The sequence below is a fragment of the Notothenia coriiceps genome, unplaced genomic scaffold (genome assembly GCF_000735185.1).
Source record: "Notothenia coriiceps isolate Sejong01 unplaced genomic scaffold, NC01 NC01_scaffold00034566, whole genome shotgun sequence".
Lineage (NCBI taxonomy): Eukaryota > Metazoa > Chordata > Actinopteri > Perciformes > Nototheniidae > Notothenia > Notothenia coriiceps.
In genome coordinates, this window is record NW_011367267.1 from 59845 (window position 1) to 79116 (window position 19272).

Consider the following 19272-nt stretch of genomic DNA (forward strand, 5'->3'; position numbering starts at 1 on the left):
TAAAAGAAAGTGTTTTAAAATAAAAATGTTAAAGAGAAATATCCATGATCTTTCCCAGACTTAACAGTGGTTGCAGCTGAATAAACTATTTGCTAACTCCTTCCATCAAGGAAGCATTATGTAGCACAAATGAATAATGTTTACAGGATTTTAGCTTGATTGGTAACCAATTAACCTTCTCACACAAATCACCCATCCTTCTTAATACATGTTTAGTTACTACAAAACACTTTGCATTACAACAAGTAAACTTAAGCTAGCATTCTGAATTTCTTATTCACTATATTGCAACAATGAAATGTATCCTTTTTACGTTTAACAGCCAATACATTTGAAAAAGGTTATCAAAAGAAATATGAAAATGGTTCTGACTCATTAACTTTCTGGGCTTTTGTGACAATAAGTTATTTCAGTTGTCAGACATTGGAGGTGTTCCTCCCTGTTTCCCTTTTTACCCAGTAACCCTCCACTCCTCCGCCTCTTTGCATCGTTGCCACTGGCCAGCTGATTATATTTATCCCTAATACTAATTGGATATTCTGAAATAAACTCAATGGCACTTGCCTGGGCCGGTATCAACAGCTCCAACTAAAAAGCTGTAAGATCCTGGATTAAAATTGTTTTTAACAGCTACTTCTTTAAATTAAGTTTGGCTAAAATCGACTACAGGCAATGAAAGGAAAGCAATTAACTTTTTTGTAAACCCAGGAAATTGGACATTTAAATCTTTGATTTAACATGTCAAAATGTTTTTTAATTTAATTTTACACGAGGCTACCCTTTATACAACATATAGGACTATAGACATTTCCAGATACAAATCTATTTGTTGCAATACAAATGTATGAATTTAAAATGACGTGTAAACCACCCTCATAGTCTGAGGAGGGGTGAGACTGTCATTATCAATTGTCAGAGGTAAATAAGTGAGACACATTATTTATATAAAATGATCAAGAGTGACATGTCGCCCCAGAAAACTACACTTCCTGTATGTCTTTCTCCTAACTCTCCTTCTGCCTTCCTGACTAGATTTTTGCCGCCATCCCAGAAATTATTAATTTTGTATTCTGCACCAAACTCAAAGTCATTTGTCTGGGCACTAGATTAACAGCTTTAGGGTCCTGGATGGGGATTTTAAAATAGCCCACTGATTTTTATTTATTACAATAATTACAAATAAACATATGTCTAGAGAGAGAGATGCACTCTACAAAAAACTCTTTCACAAACTGAGGACTTTATTATCGTGTCAAGTGCAACAAGACCATTCAGTACAATACAGTTCAGTGATGGAAAATCCTCTCCACAAACACTGCTTAGTGCAGACTTCACTGCTGGACAGAGCAGAGGCAACTTTATCATATAAAAATCTATGAATATTATTATTTATATTATCATCTAGACGTTTGTTGAGGAAGATGTTTGCTCCTTGGGCAGGTGACACAACATCCAGGTACTGCATAGGTGAAGCATGAGGGAATCATGGGAAGGAAACTACGAGTCGTGACTCCTGACAGGACTTTACTCCTTGGAGAACATGTGCAGGACCAGGTCACACACACGGCTGCTGTATGCAAACTCATTGTCGTACCTGCAGACAAACAGTGAGCAGAGATTGAAGTTGCATATATTATAGAATATTTATGAATGGAGAATCATGTCCTATTTTTGGTGTGTTTTAACTCACCATGAAACCAGCTTAACAAAGTGCTCATTCAGTGCAATGCCGGCGCCAGCATCAAAGATGGAGGAACGAGTGTCGCCGTTGAAGTCTGTGGACACAACCTGAGCAGAAAGAGATGAACACAAATGTTTATACATGCAGGGGGACAGTAAATACAGATTTGTGTCGGACATAAACTCATCAGTATGTCATTTCTGGTCCTGGATAAAAGTGGCACAAGGCAGGCCGTGCAGCAACATAGGGATGAATAAGTCATTACAAATATCTGCAGATCTGGCTTTATGGATTATAAATAGTTTTCTTTTTACTTTAAATATACCTTATGAGTTCTTAATTAAGTTGAGACCATATCGTAGCGGAATAGATACTGTATGCTGACATCTAGTGGATTTTGTATTGCTATACACACACCCATACAAATTGCATTAGACTTGTTATGTTCAGACACGTCTATAATTAAACATAGTAAGAGAATATGTAATAATAATAATAATAATACATTTTATTTCTATAGCGCTTTTCTTGAACCCAAAGACGTCAATGTAGACATTTATCCGTACCTGGTCCTCTGTGTATCCCAGAATTCCCTTCATGGGTCCCTCAGCAGCGGCCTTCATCACCTTCTTGATGTCGTCGTACTTGGCCTGAAGGGCGAGATATTTTGATTAATTTAAACTAAAGGTTTTAAAGCTTTAAGTCTAAGTAACATAATTATGCCTCAATGCTACAGAGTGTTATGAATAAAAATGTATGGAAATTCAGTGGATGGTTGAGCTCAAGTTTTCTTCCTCTCCGACCCCAAACGTACAGTCAAAAATAAAGATGTGGGATCTAGTTAATAGCTGAAAACTAATGTTTTCATCTGTATATTGGTTCCAAAGTTAAGCAGCCACTTGGTTAAACCTTTATATTTAATACAAGTTAGAAGATACTTACGGGCTTCTCCAGACGGACAGTCAGATCAACGACGGAGACGTTGGGGGTGGGGACACGGAAAGCCATACCGGTGATTTTGCTGTAAAAACAGGACTGTCAACAATCAGACATAAAGTAAAAACATCAAAACAGATTATTGTGTATTATTGTTTTATTCCCCTTGGTGACGTCTCCTTGATGATCTCCTCCAAAGGAAGGTGAAAAGTCGAACTCAGCTAGAAAATGTCAACACTTAATTCTGGTCCGTCCCATACAGTATATGATCAGCCTCAATGCAAACCGTTTTTGCATGTGCTGCCTACTTTTATGAAATATTTCTAGAGTGTGGGGACCTGCCACTTTTTATCAATGGGATCATCGTGTAGCTCACATACATACATACATACATACATACATACATACATACATACATACATACATACATACATACATACATACATACATACATACATTAAATGTCCTCCTGGTTGACGGCTGTTTCCTAAAGTCACAACCAAAGTTTTAATTGTTCTCTATTTTCAATTATTTTTGTTTGGATGTTTCAATTTCTTCGTAGCTTAGATTCACTTAGCAAGGGAGTTTGGGAGCATCAGTTTAGTTGTAGTTTTTCTTCAAGGATGTCTTCATTATTTAGTTTCAGTTAACAGTGATAACCCTGGTCACAACCCTATATAAAATGATTTAAAAGTTGCTCGTACCCGTTGAGGTCGGGGATGACCTTGCCCACGGCCTTGGCGGCCCCGGTGGAGGCGGGGATGATGTTCTGAGAGGCGCCGCGCCCGTCCCTCCACAGCTTACCGGAGGGGCCGTCTACGGTTTTCTGTGTGGCCGTGATGGCGTGGACTGTGCTCTGAGGAGAGGGAGCAGAGGGAAGCATTTTTAACTTCCTAGCTACAAGCTATTAAACAACAACATTTTACCGATACTCTTAACAGTGATCTAAGAAATCCTCAAGTTAGTGAGTTTTAGCTGTGGAAAGAAGCTAGTCTAAACATTTTGGCTCTTCTAGGAAATACAATTTCCCAGAAAAATATTGGTTAATAAAACACTGTGATGATGATTTAATTTAAAAAAAAGTTTGCTAGTTTCAGCTTTTTAAAGGCAAAACATGTTGTGTTTTCCTTGGCTTTTTGGCTGCAGCTTACACCAAGTAATCCTATCACAGAACATCACTTTGCGCTACGAGAACTTTGTTTTATAATTGTATAGCCCTTACTTGGAAATGAGCATTTCTAAGTAAGGGCTATACAATTAGAAAATCATTTAAAAAAAGGAATACATAAAGTCATTACAAAAACAGTCAGTTTTATGTTTTAAATACTTAGTTCAAACTGTGACCAGATATCTTCAAATGTAATTTTCAAACTATTTTCCATTCATCCTTAAGTGCTCATCAATAACAGATTGTATTCAATTAGAATGTCTGAGCTGTTTACCATGAGACCCTCAACGATGCCGAAGTTATCGTGGATGACCTTGGCGACGGGAGCCAGGCAGTTGGTTGTGCAGGAGGCGTTGCTATGGAAACAAGAAGGAGACTACATTTAACCAACGACACAAAGTTAAGGTATTACTGCACATACACTCAGAGCTTATTTTAGGAGATGAGCTTGGTTTGACTTTTGTGTCTCATTGGCAGAGCATCTAAAGTCCTCATTTGAGGTCAGAAATATAAATGAAAGCTTCGATTAGAACTAGGATAATGTGTAAGAAAGGTGGAGACTCACCTGACAACCTTCATGGAGTTATCGTACTTCTCGTGGTTGACGCCCATGACGAACATGGGAGCGTCGGCACTGGGAGCGGAGATCACCACCCTCTTAGCACCGCCGGCCAGGTGAGCCTAAGGAACACAAAAGAGGTCAGAGGTCAAAGGAAAAATGTTATAACATTTATTTCATTTGAATTAAGACTAGAAATGATGTAGCTTAAAAAGTTATCATAATTTCTATAAAACAGTCATTTGTAATTCCCTGCATGCTATAGAATGAAACATTTGACTGTAAATGAAGTGTATGTCACCTTCTACAGTTTACACTATTGAAATACAAGAAGAGACTGAAAAAAAAATATATATATAAAACTGGCGTTGCAGGCCAAAACAGCATAATGTTTGTTACTCTATTGATATACAAACAGATGAAAATACATTTGTATCATTTTTTTGTCCATTCTCAACTATTTAAAACATTCTCGCTGTAACTTCCTGTCCTTATAACCGTCTCCCAGTGAAATAAGTGGGAGGCAGATGGTAAACTTACAGATGCTTTTTCGATGGTGGTGAACACACCGGTGGACTCCACAACATAGTCAGCCCCAGCATCGCTCCACTTGATGTTGGCGGGGTCCCTCCTGTGTAAATAGATCACCCATTGGAAAGGTTAGACTGTGCTGGTCACACACTCATAGGGAGAACGCTGAAAGAAATGTAAATCTAACAGTGTGCGTACTCGTGGAAGACCATGATGCTCATGTTGCCGATGACCAGCTTGCCGCCGTCTGCCTTCACCTCTCCGTGCTTCCACACTCCGTGGGTGGAGTCGTACTTGAACATGTAGACCTGCAGGCAGATAGAAGAGGAACATTTAAAACCAAAGCTATGAACACCTGATTCTAACAGGAAAAGACCAACAGTATTTAAAAAAAATATATATATAACGTTTTTTTTAAAAGCAGGGTCTGAAGTGTAGTTGTAACATGTAGCTTCTCCACAGGTAGGCTTTCAAACCTTTGTACTAGCCCTCTGTCTTTTCTTAATGCTTTAAAAGCCCATTGTTTTGTAACCTCTTATTACCCAAATATGAATTTCTGACTAAACTCGGTCCCCGAAACTATACTTGACCCTGAGTGGACTTTGGAAGGCTTTGAGAAATACAAAAATGATCATGACAAACTGTCAGGAGGAAAATGGAGTACAGGTGGTCTTCTCACCATGTACTCCAGATCGATGAAGGGGTCGTTGATGGCCACGACCTCCACCTTGCCTCCAGTGGCGGCGGCGCGGGTCACCAGACGGCCGATACGTCCAAATCTAAAGAGGTAGAGAAGGGAAAACTTAGCAAAATGGCAGCAAGAGGAAAACCCTTTTATTTGACTGTAAGGTCAACAGGTCATGAAGAATGGATAAATAAAACAAGATTATATATCACAAAAATCTCTTAAGCAAATGCACATATTTTATTACTGCACATATTTTATTACATTCTATTTCAATGTAAATACTGCTATATTTTATTTTACTATATTTATTATTATTTTTTAATGTTATTATAGTTTTCTTAAAATAGTTCAAATCCCTCAGGCCAATCTTGACGCGTCCAAATCGAATAATTTCGAAACCTCTTTTATGTTTTGTTTTTATTTAGAGCAGCTTTTGTGCAAGACTGCTCCATAGGTCTCATACCACATTGCCTCTGGCCAACCAGAAGGTGGCACTGAAAGACTAACTTAAGAGTGACAGTGGAGGACAGCAGGGCCATACAAGGCCTGCCAACCTTGACTGAAGATAACAATGGTTGGCACCGGCAAATGAAAGCCTGTTTACGCCTAATATGGCTGCCGTCACAGCATGTCAAACAGCGAGGGGACTGAAACCAGAGAGCAGAGGATGTTAGGACACAGTTTCATATTAACCACTTCACTGGAAGAAAGAGATAACAGCGGGGCTCTCATAATGAGTGATCATCTAAAAGAGCGTGAGAGGAGGAATTTCTTCCTTTCATCTCGCTGGAGGAGAGAGGAGGAGGAGGAGGATGTGTGGAGAAGGGCGATGTTAACTCCCAGACACTGAATGAATTTTAAAGGTCACATATTAGCAGTTAAATAGAAATGCACTGCAGGAGAACTGTCCAAGTGCACTGTGGCTTAAGGGAACATGTGATGAGTAACGCAATGTAGTGCCTGAAGGCAGGTGATGTTTAAGGGATGTAAAAAGGAAGACATGACACAGTCCTAATGTTAAAGGACTGCAATGTAATGTAATGTAATGTAAAGGGCCCATGTCATGGCCATTTCTACTGATCATAATTCCATTGTTGAGGTCTAATAGAATAGATTTACATTGTTCAATTTTCCAAACTCACATTGGTTTCTCATACAGCATCTCTGTATAGTATGTGTATTCTCTCTCTGTCCTACACGGCTTGTTGGAGCTCCTGCCCCCCCCTCCCTGTGAGCCCACTGTGCTCTGATTGGTCAGCTCGCCCACTCTGTTCTGATGAGTCCACCACCGTTACAGCGGAACATCAGTGATTATGTTTTACAATGGCGTTTGTTAGCAGCCAGAAAATGACACCAGTAATGTCAAACAGATGAGAGTGCTGCGTGGGGTCTGGGTGCCGTGTTGGCGGGACGTTGCGGGGGGTCGCTGCTCCGCCCTTTGAGGCTCGAGGAGCGGACAGTGTGAGCTGGGTTACTGGTGTCGTTTCCTGGTTGCTGCGTGGGGTCTGCGAGACAGCGGTGTCTCGCTGTCATGGGACCTTTAATACAAAAAAGCATGTATACAACCTCCATCTGACTATCAATGGCCACTTAGTATGGAGATGCTGCCATTTGGTTTTGATTCTACTGTCTGACTGACCAAGCTCAACCTGTGCTTAGTTTAATGCTAATAAAGGAATACAAGTGAATTTATGTCCAGAGAGCAGAGTTGCCACACAAACAGTAAAGTTCAGCTGGTAATAGTTGTTTGTGCGTAAAACTACATGATGGAAATCTGATATTAACATACGGTTTGACCTTTATACTGTAAGAGCAAAGGGGCGAGGCTGCGGCACTTTCCTTTAGTTACATTTATTCTCGTTACTGAAAAAACCTTCCAGGTGGAACAAACCTCACTTAACAATATGCAAATGTAAGCAAATAACTAATTCATAACTGGATTACATAAAAAAAAAAAAAGCTAGATTCTGTATTGGCTGATTAGGAAATTCTAGCAAACGCCCTGCAACTCCACTACGTGCACATCTGTCTGACGGTACCAGAAGTCATTGTGTCGTTATAGGGCAATAACTATTCGTCAATCAACTTATAATAACCTGATTATTAAAAGTCATAGGCTTTGTTTAAGTATTTCTTTTTATCCGATTACTGTAATCATTGCTAGCTGCAGCCCAATGTGTCCCAATAACAGCATACGAGACTATTTGGTGTAGCAGCAAGTGTCTATGTATAATAATCAAGCTGATAGTAGGGGGAAGTAGTAAGGGGGGTTAGAGCCTTGCTCAATGGCACTCACAGGGGGCAGTGGGGATAACAAGTGCCTCCACAGTGTGGTACACAGTCTCTGCTTCACATGTTCAGACTGAGCCCTGTTATGTAAGGTCACATGGCTCCAGCACTCAGGAGTCACATTACTGTAAGTAATCATGCGACAGATTGAAACTTAACTCTAAGACTCAGACAATCACATACTCCAAAATAACAGTCTCTATCTGAACTAGAGAGGTGCACCGGGGAGTTCAAAGAGTTTCCAGTAACAAGGTTGTCACTGATGGTGGGAGTATTATTACAATTCTATTTTCATTTTTGGAATCAATTCTGGATATTTGCAATCTTTAATGGACCTTTTTTATCCAAATAATCTTGGATTATTGTCTGCATTTGTGTGCTTACTATAATATGTTATCATTGACTTTATCTTCTCCTTGTCAGGAAAACGAATTGTTCTTGAGTTCTACTAAATACCATAGTAAGGCTGTGAGAGTTATCTGGAGAAAGGTGAAAAAAGGGGATTGCCGATTAAAGAAAAACATGCATTTAACTTCAAACTGAAGCGACTGTTTTTCTTCGGTTTGATGATTTATCTAAGGAGAAGTTTGCACTCTCACAGTCTGATCAGTTTATTTCCAAAAGTCGGACATATCTGGTAATTGAATGACAATACACAATATAACTGCTTTGAACTGGACTTAAAAAAATGGTTTCCTCTGTTTTTGAACCATAATAACTATTTAGTAGCAGTGGAACGCCACAGTGCAGGGCCATGGGTTCAACTATAGTGCTTCCTTGCTCAAGGGCAGCAGCAGGAGTACTTCTAACAGCCAGATTAAATGTCTATTCAAGGGAGTAAACCCCATGCGATTAATTTACATGTCTGCCTTCCTTCACAGGAAGAATGGACATGAGGGGAAAGGGCCAGTGGACACTAGAGCTTCCCTTGGTTAGTTTTGGAAGCCACCATGCAGCCACAAGGCCAAAATGGACCGGAGCCCATCTTCAGTTTCTGAGGCTCAGAGATGGCTAGAATCAAGGAGCTAAATCTCCTGCAGCTCCACAGCAGCTGCTTCACAGAGGAGGAGGAGGAGGAGGAGGCAATGTTTAACTGGAGATCTCAAAGAGTGAGCAGCGCCTATAAACCTCCGGCCGGATGATCCCTGAACTTCAGCGGAAAGGTTAGAGGGTTAAAAATAGACGAGTGGAGAATAAAAAGGAATGTGACAGCTGAGGAGGGCAGCAGCACAGACAGAGGGGGGATCGGAGGGGGTCTGACGGGGGGTGTGGAAGAAGAGGGGACGACAACCGTGACAACACAACACCACCCCGACTATAAATAACCAGAGAATAGACGGGTCCTGTCCAGAGCTCTGACCAGTCAGAGAAGGAGTCTCACATAAAGGGCGAATAACATCACTTTTCATTTCACTGTTCATTTATTACATTTAATATAATATAAGTTTCTAAAGTTATAATACTGCGCTGTTGTTTGGCATGTCATGTATATATTGTACGTGATGTCATTAATTGACATGTTCTTTATAAGATGCCCAAATAATAAATGACTTAATCTTTAAGAGAAAAATAATTGTATATGATTTAATCCTCTTTTCAACTGACTCTATTATGCTCTTTTAATTAAAATACAATCTCTCAGCACAGATCATAATTCGAGGGTCTCAGAAACAGTGTCGGGGTCCTGAGGATGGAAGACCTTTATACTGCCAGCAACTGGATGCTTATTATATGAGTGATTTAGGAAATGAAGGGTTGTCACTTGCCCTCTTATCACACTGCTCTGAATAGAAACGCAGCTAAGAAAAATAACAAGCCTGTTAATTAATAATGTCCAATAAACCGGAGAGGTTGTGTATGCTGCAGCATTTCAGCAAACATCAGACACACTGCAGGAGACCATAACCTGCAGCTTAAAAGGTCATTGCCCCTTATCAAGTTACATTTATGAAAGTTATTTTCCTATTACTTATCTGCATTCTTGTCCTATTTCATGTACATTTATTAATAAAAGCCACCTTATTTGTTTGCAAATACTCCTCCTTACAGATCTGCTTATTTACCATCCCATTTTAGGTTTTCCAGAGCCATACAAATTATACTGCACTCAGTGATTGTTGTTGTTTTCTGGAGACTAATGCATGCCAGTGGAGACGGTGACAAATAATGAGATAATGTTTTGCAAATGATGATAGCGACTAAAATCTAAAAACACTAACTCACCCATTGATTCCAATCTTCACCATTTTGTCTGATATGGTCTTAGTCGTCACTGAAAGGTAAATAGACACATTTAATGCATTTTTCTTCAAAAGCAACACAAAACTGGGCATCATGCAAAACTGCAAAAAGTAATACAGAAAACGTATTGCACTACTTGACAAATACTTCGAACTTTTAAGCTATTTAAAAGTTATAGAAGCAACATGCAGACGAGTTAGAAAACCAAATGACAGCAATTATAAAATGAGGTCCCAGAAATGTCCGTTTTTTGACAGTGTGTCACATCAAAATTACAGCTTAACTCTCATAATTCAAAAGTGTTGACAACTTAATTCAAACTGGAAACGAGAAGAGGTAAATGTACCGTTTGTGAAGGCACCTCAGTCTGTCAGTCCTCAGGGGGGAGAGAGAGCGGGGGACGAGCCGAGGTGTCCCCCGAATTTATCTCCGCGGCGCGCGGCCGGGCACGCCCCCCTCACAATTTCAAGGTCCCATGCAGCTGCCTGTCAAATAATTTATTTAAACCACGAGACAAGAAGTTTACAGAGGTTAATGCGCCGTCTATGAGTGATACAACAGTACCAAACCCATTTGAACTCCGGTAAAACCACTTTTATTTCGACTGGATGTTTTATAACGGCCTATTTTAATAAAAATCAAACCTCCGCAAATAAAAGTAGTTCCAGCGGAGGAGATGCACAGTTGCTCAGCGACAACGGCCTACCACACAGTACCTAGGGGTTGATTTCAGGTCATTGTGTAATATAAAAAACAATGCAACAGGTACATATGTCAAAAAAGACTAACCCAACTAACTAACCTACAAAATAAACGTATTTACATATCATAGTAGTACTATTTTACATCGCTTTAGCGTCATCAATGTACATGCAAGAACCCGATTTAATGTAGTCCCATTGATTAAGAAATAGAAGCTATTGGCACTTGAGCATTCATTAGTTTGAAGTCTGTCTGATGCTTCCACTGTATCTAATCTTTGTACTGGTACTCAGTCCAAAACCAGACCACCACTCAAGCCCCCCGCCACCCCCCTCCCACCTATCTCATGTTCAGTGTTTGACACCAATAGTCATGTGATGCTGTGGAGCCACTGCTACGTGAACCACAGCACACTGGGGAGGTGGATAGGAAATGTCAAGATGCCTTATGGTTTTATCCCATTATGTCATGTAGCTTTCTCTGCCAACAGTCCTATTTACACCTGTATAATTTACTAAAGCTTCACAAGATAACTAGGGGTGGACATTATTTAGTCCCTAGCAGTACATTTTATTTAGTAGGCCTACTCAAATCATTAGACTCATCTCTGGAATTGGGAAGCAAAAATCTGTTTCAGCTGAGAACTCGTTTCAAATTGTTTTTGTTATTTGTTTATTTAAGTTGTTGTTATAGTTGCGCATTGCAAAAACTAATTTGTAAGTCCCCACAAAGAACAAAAAAAGTAATCATTAGGAAATCAATAAAGAATTCTGATAAGCAGATAACATTGGTATTAAAAGTAATGAATGACCTACTTATCTATGAAAGTACGAGTGATATAAAGTAGTTTTGAATATCATTTGTCACTTTCTGCTGTGTGTTTCTTGTGTTTCTGTGATAGCTGTAGGCCTGCTGGGTGATCTTTCCATGAAGCTCAGGCTCTGAGTGTTGTAATCAAGGAGCACTTAGAGCAAACACTGCACTCCCCTGCAGCTGCACGTTTTTGCAATAAAATGGATTAAATCATAATCAGCATATTTATGTTTGGTCATGTAGCAAAAAGTCCTGAAGTAGCAGAAAAGAATAACAATGAACATAAAACATTTATATGAGAAAGTATATACTGTCACTCTTTTTTAATCCTGATAAACAAGTTAAGGTCAAAACATTTCCAGAGGTCGATGCTAACATTGCTATTTGGTTGAATACTGTATTACAACATCATTTATAAGACATCCACGTTTAGCCTCATAAATCGCCAAATCCATGCGAAACCTAACACTCCGTAAACAAGGATGTCATTCATTTTTATTCAACCGAACCAAAAAGAGACGAGGACAAATGTTGTGATGTTGATTGATAGCCTGATTTCTGAACTCTCCTGTGTATCCTGCACAGAGACTATCTAAGTCTATTCTTGGATAATCAGACTGCAGGCCTAGATTCTCACAGATCAAAATTCACATCCATTATACTCTGTCGATGTGCTGTTGGAACACAATGTAGCAACATCTGTCTAGTCTGTTATTTATGGTGTAGGCAGGGCAGTTTATTAATTAAGCAACATGACCGGGCCCAACTGACAAGTATAGATTGGAAGAGTGTCAATGGCAATATGACAAATAACCTTTGCTTATCAATCCCAGCCGTATGCAGAAAAAACACATCCATTGTCCATCATGAAACATGTGCACTCTCATTACCTCTTGGCCCTTCAAGTCGGTGCAAGTCATCTCTCCAGTCCTTTTCCTCAGGGATTACCAACCCAGTCTACTGGTTACGGTTAAAAGTGTCTCCTGTGTTAGGATTGGATTTTCATATAGCTGTGATTGTGTTCTTTACATAAAGTGCTTATTATGCTATTTTGAACCTGTTTCACGATGCCACGCCTTTTGTGGCAAAAAACATAATAAACATTCAAGTCTTTTAATTTGGCATTTGCTCAGGTACAGATGTACAAGGGCATGGTCGGTCAATTTAAAAGTATGATATGAACTAGCTGTTGTTATTATCTGACAGTCAGCAATTTTCCATAAAAACACAAAAGCAATCAGTGTCGTAGTCTGTCCCTCACTATTTTGTGACTTCCTGTCTGTGGCTCTCATCTACAAACTTAGTGGCTTTTACTGAAAATGAATATAACATTTTATTTACACATTTTTTATTTTCGAACCCTACAACATCTTGTCCCTATATTTTTGGAATTTGGAATTGAGTTTGAATAAGCATGTGTTTATATGTTTTGGGTAATATTTCCAAGTGCAACAGTGTGGCTCATTGTTGTGTTTTTTAATAGTTTACTGACAACAACAGAGCACTGTGTATACACTATTTGTTAGTAGGATACATTCATTGTTGGTTTTGAGAAAATAATCAAACAAAAGTCTAATTTACCTCTTAATCCAATATGAGTCCAAGAGTGACCCTTACACTTGGGACAATGGGCAACATGAGTCATAGGTGGGATTCAAACCTGAGAAATGTTGAGTTCCCACAATGCTCTGGGCAGATGAACATGCAGTTCTTTAAGACTAGTCGCCGCAGGGTGAAGTAAAGGTCAGCCTATAAATATTACATCCAACCTTCTCATGCACTGACCCTGAGCTCTCTTCATATGGCATCAATATGTCAGGGGGTTCGACATTTGGCAGGACGACACGCTAAGCCAGGCATCGCAGGTCGGGGTCAAAGGTTAACATTGTCAGGGGCGAGACCGTCTGTAAAACAAGATGTGCCTTAAGGTTAGTTTGAATGTTTGAATAACAATACACAAGTTAAAGTAAATGTGCGTTTATTTTCAGCACACCTACAGTTTATACAAGTTCTAGCTCCCATGATCCACAACCGCCATGCGGTCTCTAAACCTGGTTGCTATGACAACCCCAGTGGTTACACAGCTGGTTAGTAATTCAGGTCTCGGCCTCTCCTGTCTGATATGTTTGTTTCTGCCGCTCAGATTGTGTGAACAGGTTGTTTTCTGGCTCTAACATGTTCATGATTCTCTCGGGTGAAGTCAAAGCTCTTCCACCAGGGAGACCCGTATTTCCTACTCTCATACACCTTTTTTTTACTGTTGCTCTCCATTCGATTTTTCACTGCCAATTGTGATTAACTCCTCTCGTGTTTGAACTTATTTTATGTGAAACTGTGCTGCCCTACTTTTCGTAGAGAGTGTAATATTGTCTGGTATTCCAGGACTTGCACACAAAACTGAACAAATGTCATGACCTTTCCTAACTCAATAATTGTAGTGTTGGAAAACTATAACGTACTGCCTCTTTATTCAGACTGTTTAGCTATTTTTTGAGCAATAATGCCTACATTGTCAGCATTTGTCTATTGATATGAAAAGATACATTGAAGAAGCAGATTTATATTTATGATTGTAACGCACCTTATTTCCCCCAGTATCCTTTTAATTTGTATTTGATACATTCATATGCTCACATGTATTCTTGGACTACACAATATAAACACCTGGTTAAGAAGATTCCATTTGGTTTTGAGAGAGCATCACACTTATTCTCAATCCTATCATTCATTTTTATGTTGGATTGCACCTCTCCAAACATTGTGTGAGCACAGTGTCTTGGCAGAAGATATGGTATGTCTCCTGAAAATGATCACGTTATATTTTCTTTGAGATATCTCAACTCTGAATGATTTTACTGACATTTACATTTCATTTTAAGGATATAATTGTTTTTCTTCTGTCTCTGCAAATATATACATACCTTGAGTGATGCTGACCAAATACTGATTCTTTTTGGCACATGTTAAGTTGGTACTGAGTATTTTGACCTTTATAAAAGGACATTTACTTTATGTAATGCAGATTTAGCTGTACTTTATGATTTGTCATGGGATGTTATTGTTTTGTGTGGCTGTCTCGTGTCTTTAAGAAAATGCAGGAAACAAATAAATAAATAACCATACAAAGAAATTAATGAATTTAGTAACATGTAGACAGTCAAGTCAGAAATCAGCAGGCAGGCAGGATTTTCCTGAAAACAATGAAATCCAAAGTTAGAAATCAAATGAAATCATTTCATATTGCGTTTTTTCTTTATCATTCCCCAAGAAATGATTAGATCCCGGTTGCCCCAGGAGGTTCAAACTGTTTATGGAGATGACCTTTAATAATTTCATTTTAAGCTGATGACATTTATAGCATTTCATCTTATTAAAGAGTGGAATTGACAGTGGATGTGGGGGAAAGGAAAGAGAAATAGGCACCCCAAAGGTCAAGTAGCAGACGAAGGGAGTGGGCGATAAAACCTGCGGAGACACCACAACGAGTCTGGTGAGCATCTGCATGTCTCACTCCTCCATCATAGAGCCAGTGGCACAATGGAGGAAATTCCTAAATGTAATATAAAGCCTCTTGTTTACCTCACAATAACTCACTATTAAAACCTACAATGCATCATTCTGATTTAATTATGTATTTAACTTGACATTTTCTTTTTAGATGTTTGTTTAAACTATTATTTGTATATTCACTTAAATACTTGGTTTAGGATGATAATGGCTGGTAACTTTCTTTTATTTGGGGTTGTTGGGTAAACATTTGTAAATGTATCAGAAAAACCGATGCCAATAAATATATTTGTTATAATATATATAGAAATATATATATATAGAAATTGGCACTTTTAAAGCGTGATTAGATATACCCTTATGTCTAAACTAAACATCTGTGACTTAAAATTTAAAAATAGAAAAGGCCTCAAGAGCATGGAGGGCATTACAGATATGATCAAGTCTGCTTCAGAAATCTGAATTTCATGCATGCTTTGAGGTAAATAATGATTCCTTTAGGATTTTTGTTGATTTTATAGCTGAGGTGTGTTGACTGATCAATCTTCTCCTACGGTGTGTAGAGAAACTGAAAAAAGAGGCAGTGAAATGATCTCACAGGCTGGAGTATAAAGAGAGAAGATGATTTTCAGGAAGGAAAGAGGTGTAAGAAAAGATCGGTAAACTGTCAGGAAAAATATATAATACATAAAGAGCAAAGGTCTGGGAAAGCAGAACTGTGCCTCCAGTGACCCGCACAAAAAAGAGAAAAAATGTATTTACAGTCCAATTAAAGAAGTGGGAAAAGTACAAAGCGTCCGCCCCCATTGCTGTGTGGCGCCCTCTAGTGAAGACAGCTGATGAGGCACTGACTCTTTCAGAGTCGGATTTACAAATATTATATTTTGACCTTAATCAAAATATTCGGTTATTTTCAAAAGCTTTTTTAGTCTGATGCTTCAATTCATTTTAAACAGACCGTTCAACAAAAGGATACCCAAAATCTAAATATTGGATTGTTCTTTCTTAGTAAGATCCCATTTTCATTACAATTGTGGTCTTACCTTCACTTGAAGATTAAGTCCATGCTCTCCTTCTGGACAACAATCTCTATTAGTTTTTTGTAACAAAAAACTAATAGAGATTGTTGTCCAGAAGGAGAGCATGGACTTAATCTTCAAGTGAAGGTAAGACCACAATTGTAATGAAAATGGGATCTTACTAANCAGTATATTGGCTCTTTATTAGCCATTATAAAACCCTTATGAAAGCCTTATTCTACATGACCATATTCTACAAGTAATCTGTGTATGTTACACTTGCATGTATGAGATCATTAAGTGCCTTGTAACTTCTTTTTTTATAGTTTCACTCCGTTTGAATGTCAGTGGACTGCAAATAAGCCAATAAAGGAGCATGGCTGCTCATTCCCCGGCCCTCAAAAGAGTTTGGCTGGCTGTTTAATCTATGCTCACACTGAGACAGTACAACACATAGAGAGAACAGTACACCTATTGTGTAAGTACATACAAGCAGGTCACACAGTATGATCACAAATACATAAGCTCTGTTAAAAATCAGTTTTATTAAAAGGTACAGGCTACATGTGTTCTCAGCCTTGGAGAAACTTGACATGTTTTGGTATGTGTCTGAATCTCTCTTTAGTGGTTCATTAATAAAACAGATATTTCAACGTAAGCCTACTTTGTTCATGTACTGTTGAGGTTAATTTCAGTAGTTGTGTGCTATAATGTATTTACAAATTGTGAAGAGGAAGCAATTTTAGAATTGGGAACCTGTTCAGGTCAATTAGAGTCAAACTATAGCTTATTGGTTATGAAAAAGACTTCACTTTAAAATAGGGAACATATCCTTAGAAAGAAATGCCTGATTTTGAGTTATTTAGACATATTGAGGAGAGCATATTAAGACCAAAGCTCATGTACAACAACTTCCTTACTTGCAATAAATAAGGTCTAATTAGAAGGTTATTGAGGAAAAACTCTCAACTAATGGCCTATTACTTGCCAATATACTGCTAATATGCATGTTAATGAACAACTAGTTGATGGTGAATTTGTGTACCTTAATATAAAGTTGTACCGCTTATATGATGAACATTGATGTCTATGTGCCTTATTCTGTATTTGACATAATTGTTTCAATATAATAATATATGAGATAGTAAGTCAATATAATGAGATAGCTAAGTCAATATATTGAGATAGCTAAGTCAATATATTGAGATAGCTAAGTCAATATATTGACTTACAGGATTATATGTTTTCCTGTGGCGCAAACAGGCTTCCATACAACAGAGCGTTCAACTATATCAGGTATGCAAAAATAAGTTCCTTCTTAAAGGTTTGGGCTATTCAGGTGCTACTGAGATAGCATCCACCCTGTATGCTTTCCTCTTTAGATTTAGCCACATTCAGTTTCTACCCAGCATCTATGTCACACATCCTTGGAAATTGTGCTAACACAAACAACAAACGGCGAAAAAGCAGTAAATCCACCGATTTGGCAATCATTTGCATTTTTCTACATAAATTACTTAAAACATTGCAGGATTATCATGTTTTTTTGTTCCATTTTTAACAAATGCTTCCAGCACGGCTCTCCCTGCTTTTTAGCTCGCTTTCACGCTTAATTTCAGTAAATTATTTAAATGTTTCTTTCTACTTTGTGCCTCACTCTCTCTGTTATTTTGTGAAATGATTTTCCATGTGAAGATTATATCCTAAATATATAACCAATGACTCTTAATCGGGAAAGCAGTGCACATGTTCACATTGCAGAAGATCTGAAACAAATGTTTCTCCTTGGAATCACTATCTTTTAACGCATCATTAAGCTGAATGAAAACTAAAATCTCTGTCCAGTATAACCCTGCCAACGCTAAAATTTGATTAATTATACACACCATGCCTCAGAACAGGAGGCCACGACCTGTATGAGTCAGCGAGTCTCGGGATGATGAAGGATTTTAGATCTAAGTGGGGATGAAAGGAGAGGCCTCCCCCATGTTAACACAAATGATAACTAACATCTCTAATATCTGGTGGTGAAAGCTGAGATAAGAAGCTGCTTCTCCTCCTCAAAGCTCCCTCAGGAGACATTCAAATACTTTAAGGCAAGTTTATAATTACATCAACTTCCCCTAAAAAATAACACTAGTGGGGATAATGGTGCTTGTGTAGAAAATTGCTCAAGTTGTTGAGTATCACTTCAAGATTGTTTCAAGAGGAAATCTTCTTGAGCTTTCCACACTCTCATCAGAAGAACAGTTCATTGTTCAAAGCTTTAAAAATCCTCCTTTAGCCCACAAACTCTCTTTCATCTCCCTTTTTGATGAGGCTGATTGAAGTGGATTTAACAGCTGAAATCAATAGGACAGCCTGGACTCACTTATCAGTCTACTTCGCACCAAGAGCCGAAATTTCTTATTGTATTCTCAACATATGGTCCGAACATCCTCATCGATGGCGTCCAAATTGATCCGGTGCTTTCTGCCAGAGAGCGCTGCATATCGACAGAGCCTAAAAATATCTCAGCCTTCATACTCCCTTCAATGGAGACGTAAGCTTTCCATCTAAATCAATATCAATAAAACCCTTCTGGGCAAAGAGTGGTGGGGGGATTGGGGGCGAGTCATCGTCACTGTGCAGCAGCAGAAGATGCAGTTTGGAGATGTGCTTCATCTCAAGGGACAGAAAATGACAGCTCTGTGCCAAAGTCGCTCCAAGCAATCGATGCCTTCAGTAGAAGAACCTGCTGTTAATATACGCACAAGGCTTGGTTTCAAACTTGTTTTTACTACCATTTCAGAGAAAAATACTCCAAACTATTATCTAAATTTAATGCAAAAACAGTAGATGAACACCTTTTGCATTCCTCCCCTCATTTGTTGTATTTTTCTCGTTGATGGCTGACTAAATATCTATGGCATGGTGATGCAGCTATTACAGATACCAGTGGGGCTGCTATATGCAACACATTTTCATTTTAGGTTTATTTCCCCAGGCTGGGCCACTCAATTCTTATATTTTTCTAGTTTTTCTAATGCCTGCTGGGTAAAGCCACAGCTTGATAAGAGAAAATGTTTTAGAAAGTCCCTCTGCATCAAAGAGAGAGGGCTTCTTCCACATGTCACCAGTTACTGTAGAGCCAACTTC

The 19272-nt window shown here is 38.7% G+C and overlaps 1 protein-coding gene across 1 annotated transcript; it reads right to left on the reverse strand.

Moving 5' to 3' along the window:
• Positions 1 to 1221: 1221 nt before the first annotated feature.
• Positions 1222 to 10533, reverse strand: LOC104962367 (glyceraldehyde-3-phosphate dehydrogenase-like). Its single transcript, XM_010790809.1, has 12 exons — positions 10440 to 10533; positions 10076 to 10124; positions 5555 to 5654; positions 5074 to 5183; positions 4885 to 4975; positions 4351 to 4466; positions 4060 to 4141; positions 3322 to 3473; positions 2624 to 2702; positions 2248 to 2331; positions 1691 to 1788; positions 1222 to 1594 (listed from the first exon to the last, which is right to left on the reverse strand). The coding sequence occupies exons 2-12, from the start codon at positions 10096 to 10098 to the stop codon at positions 1525 to 1527; spliced, it is 1005 nt and encodes a 334-aa protein (XP_010789111.1). The 5' UTR covers positions 10099 to 10124; positions 10440 to 10533; the 3' UTR covers positions 1222 to 1524.
• Positions 10534 to 19272: the final 8739 nt, after the last annotated feature.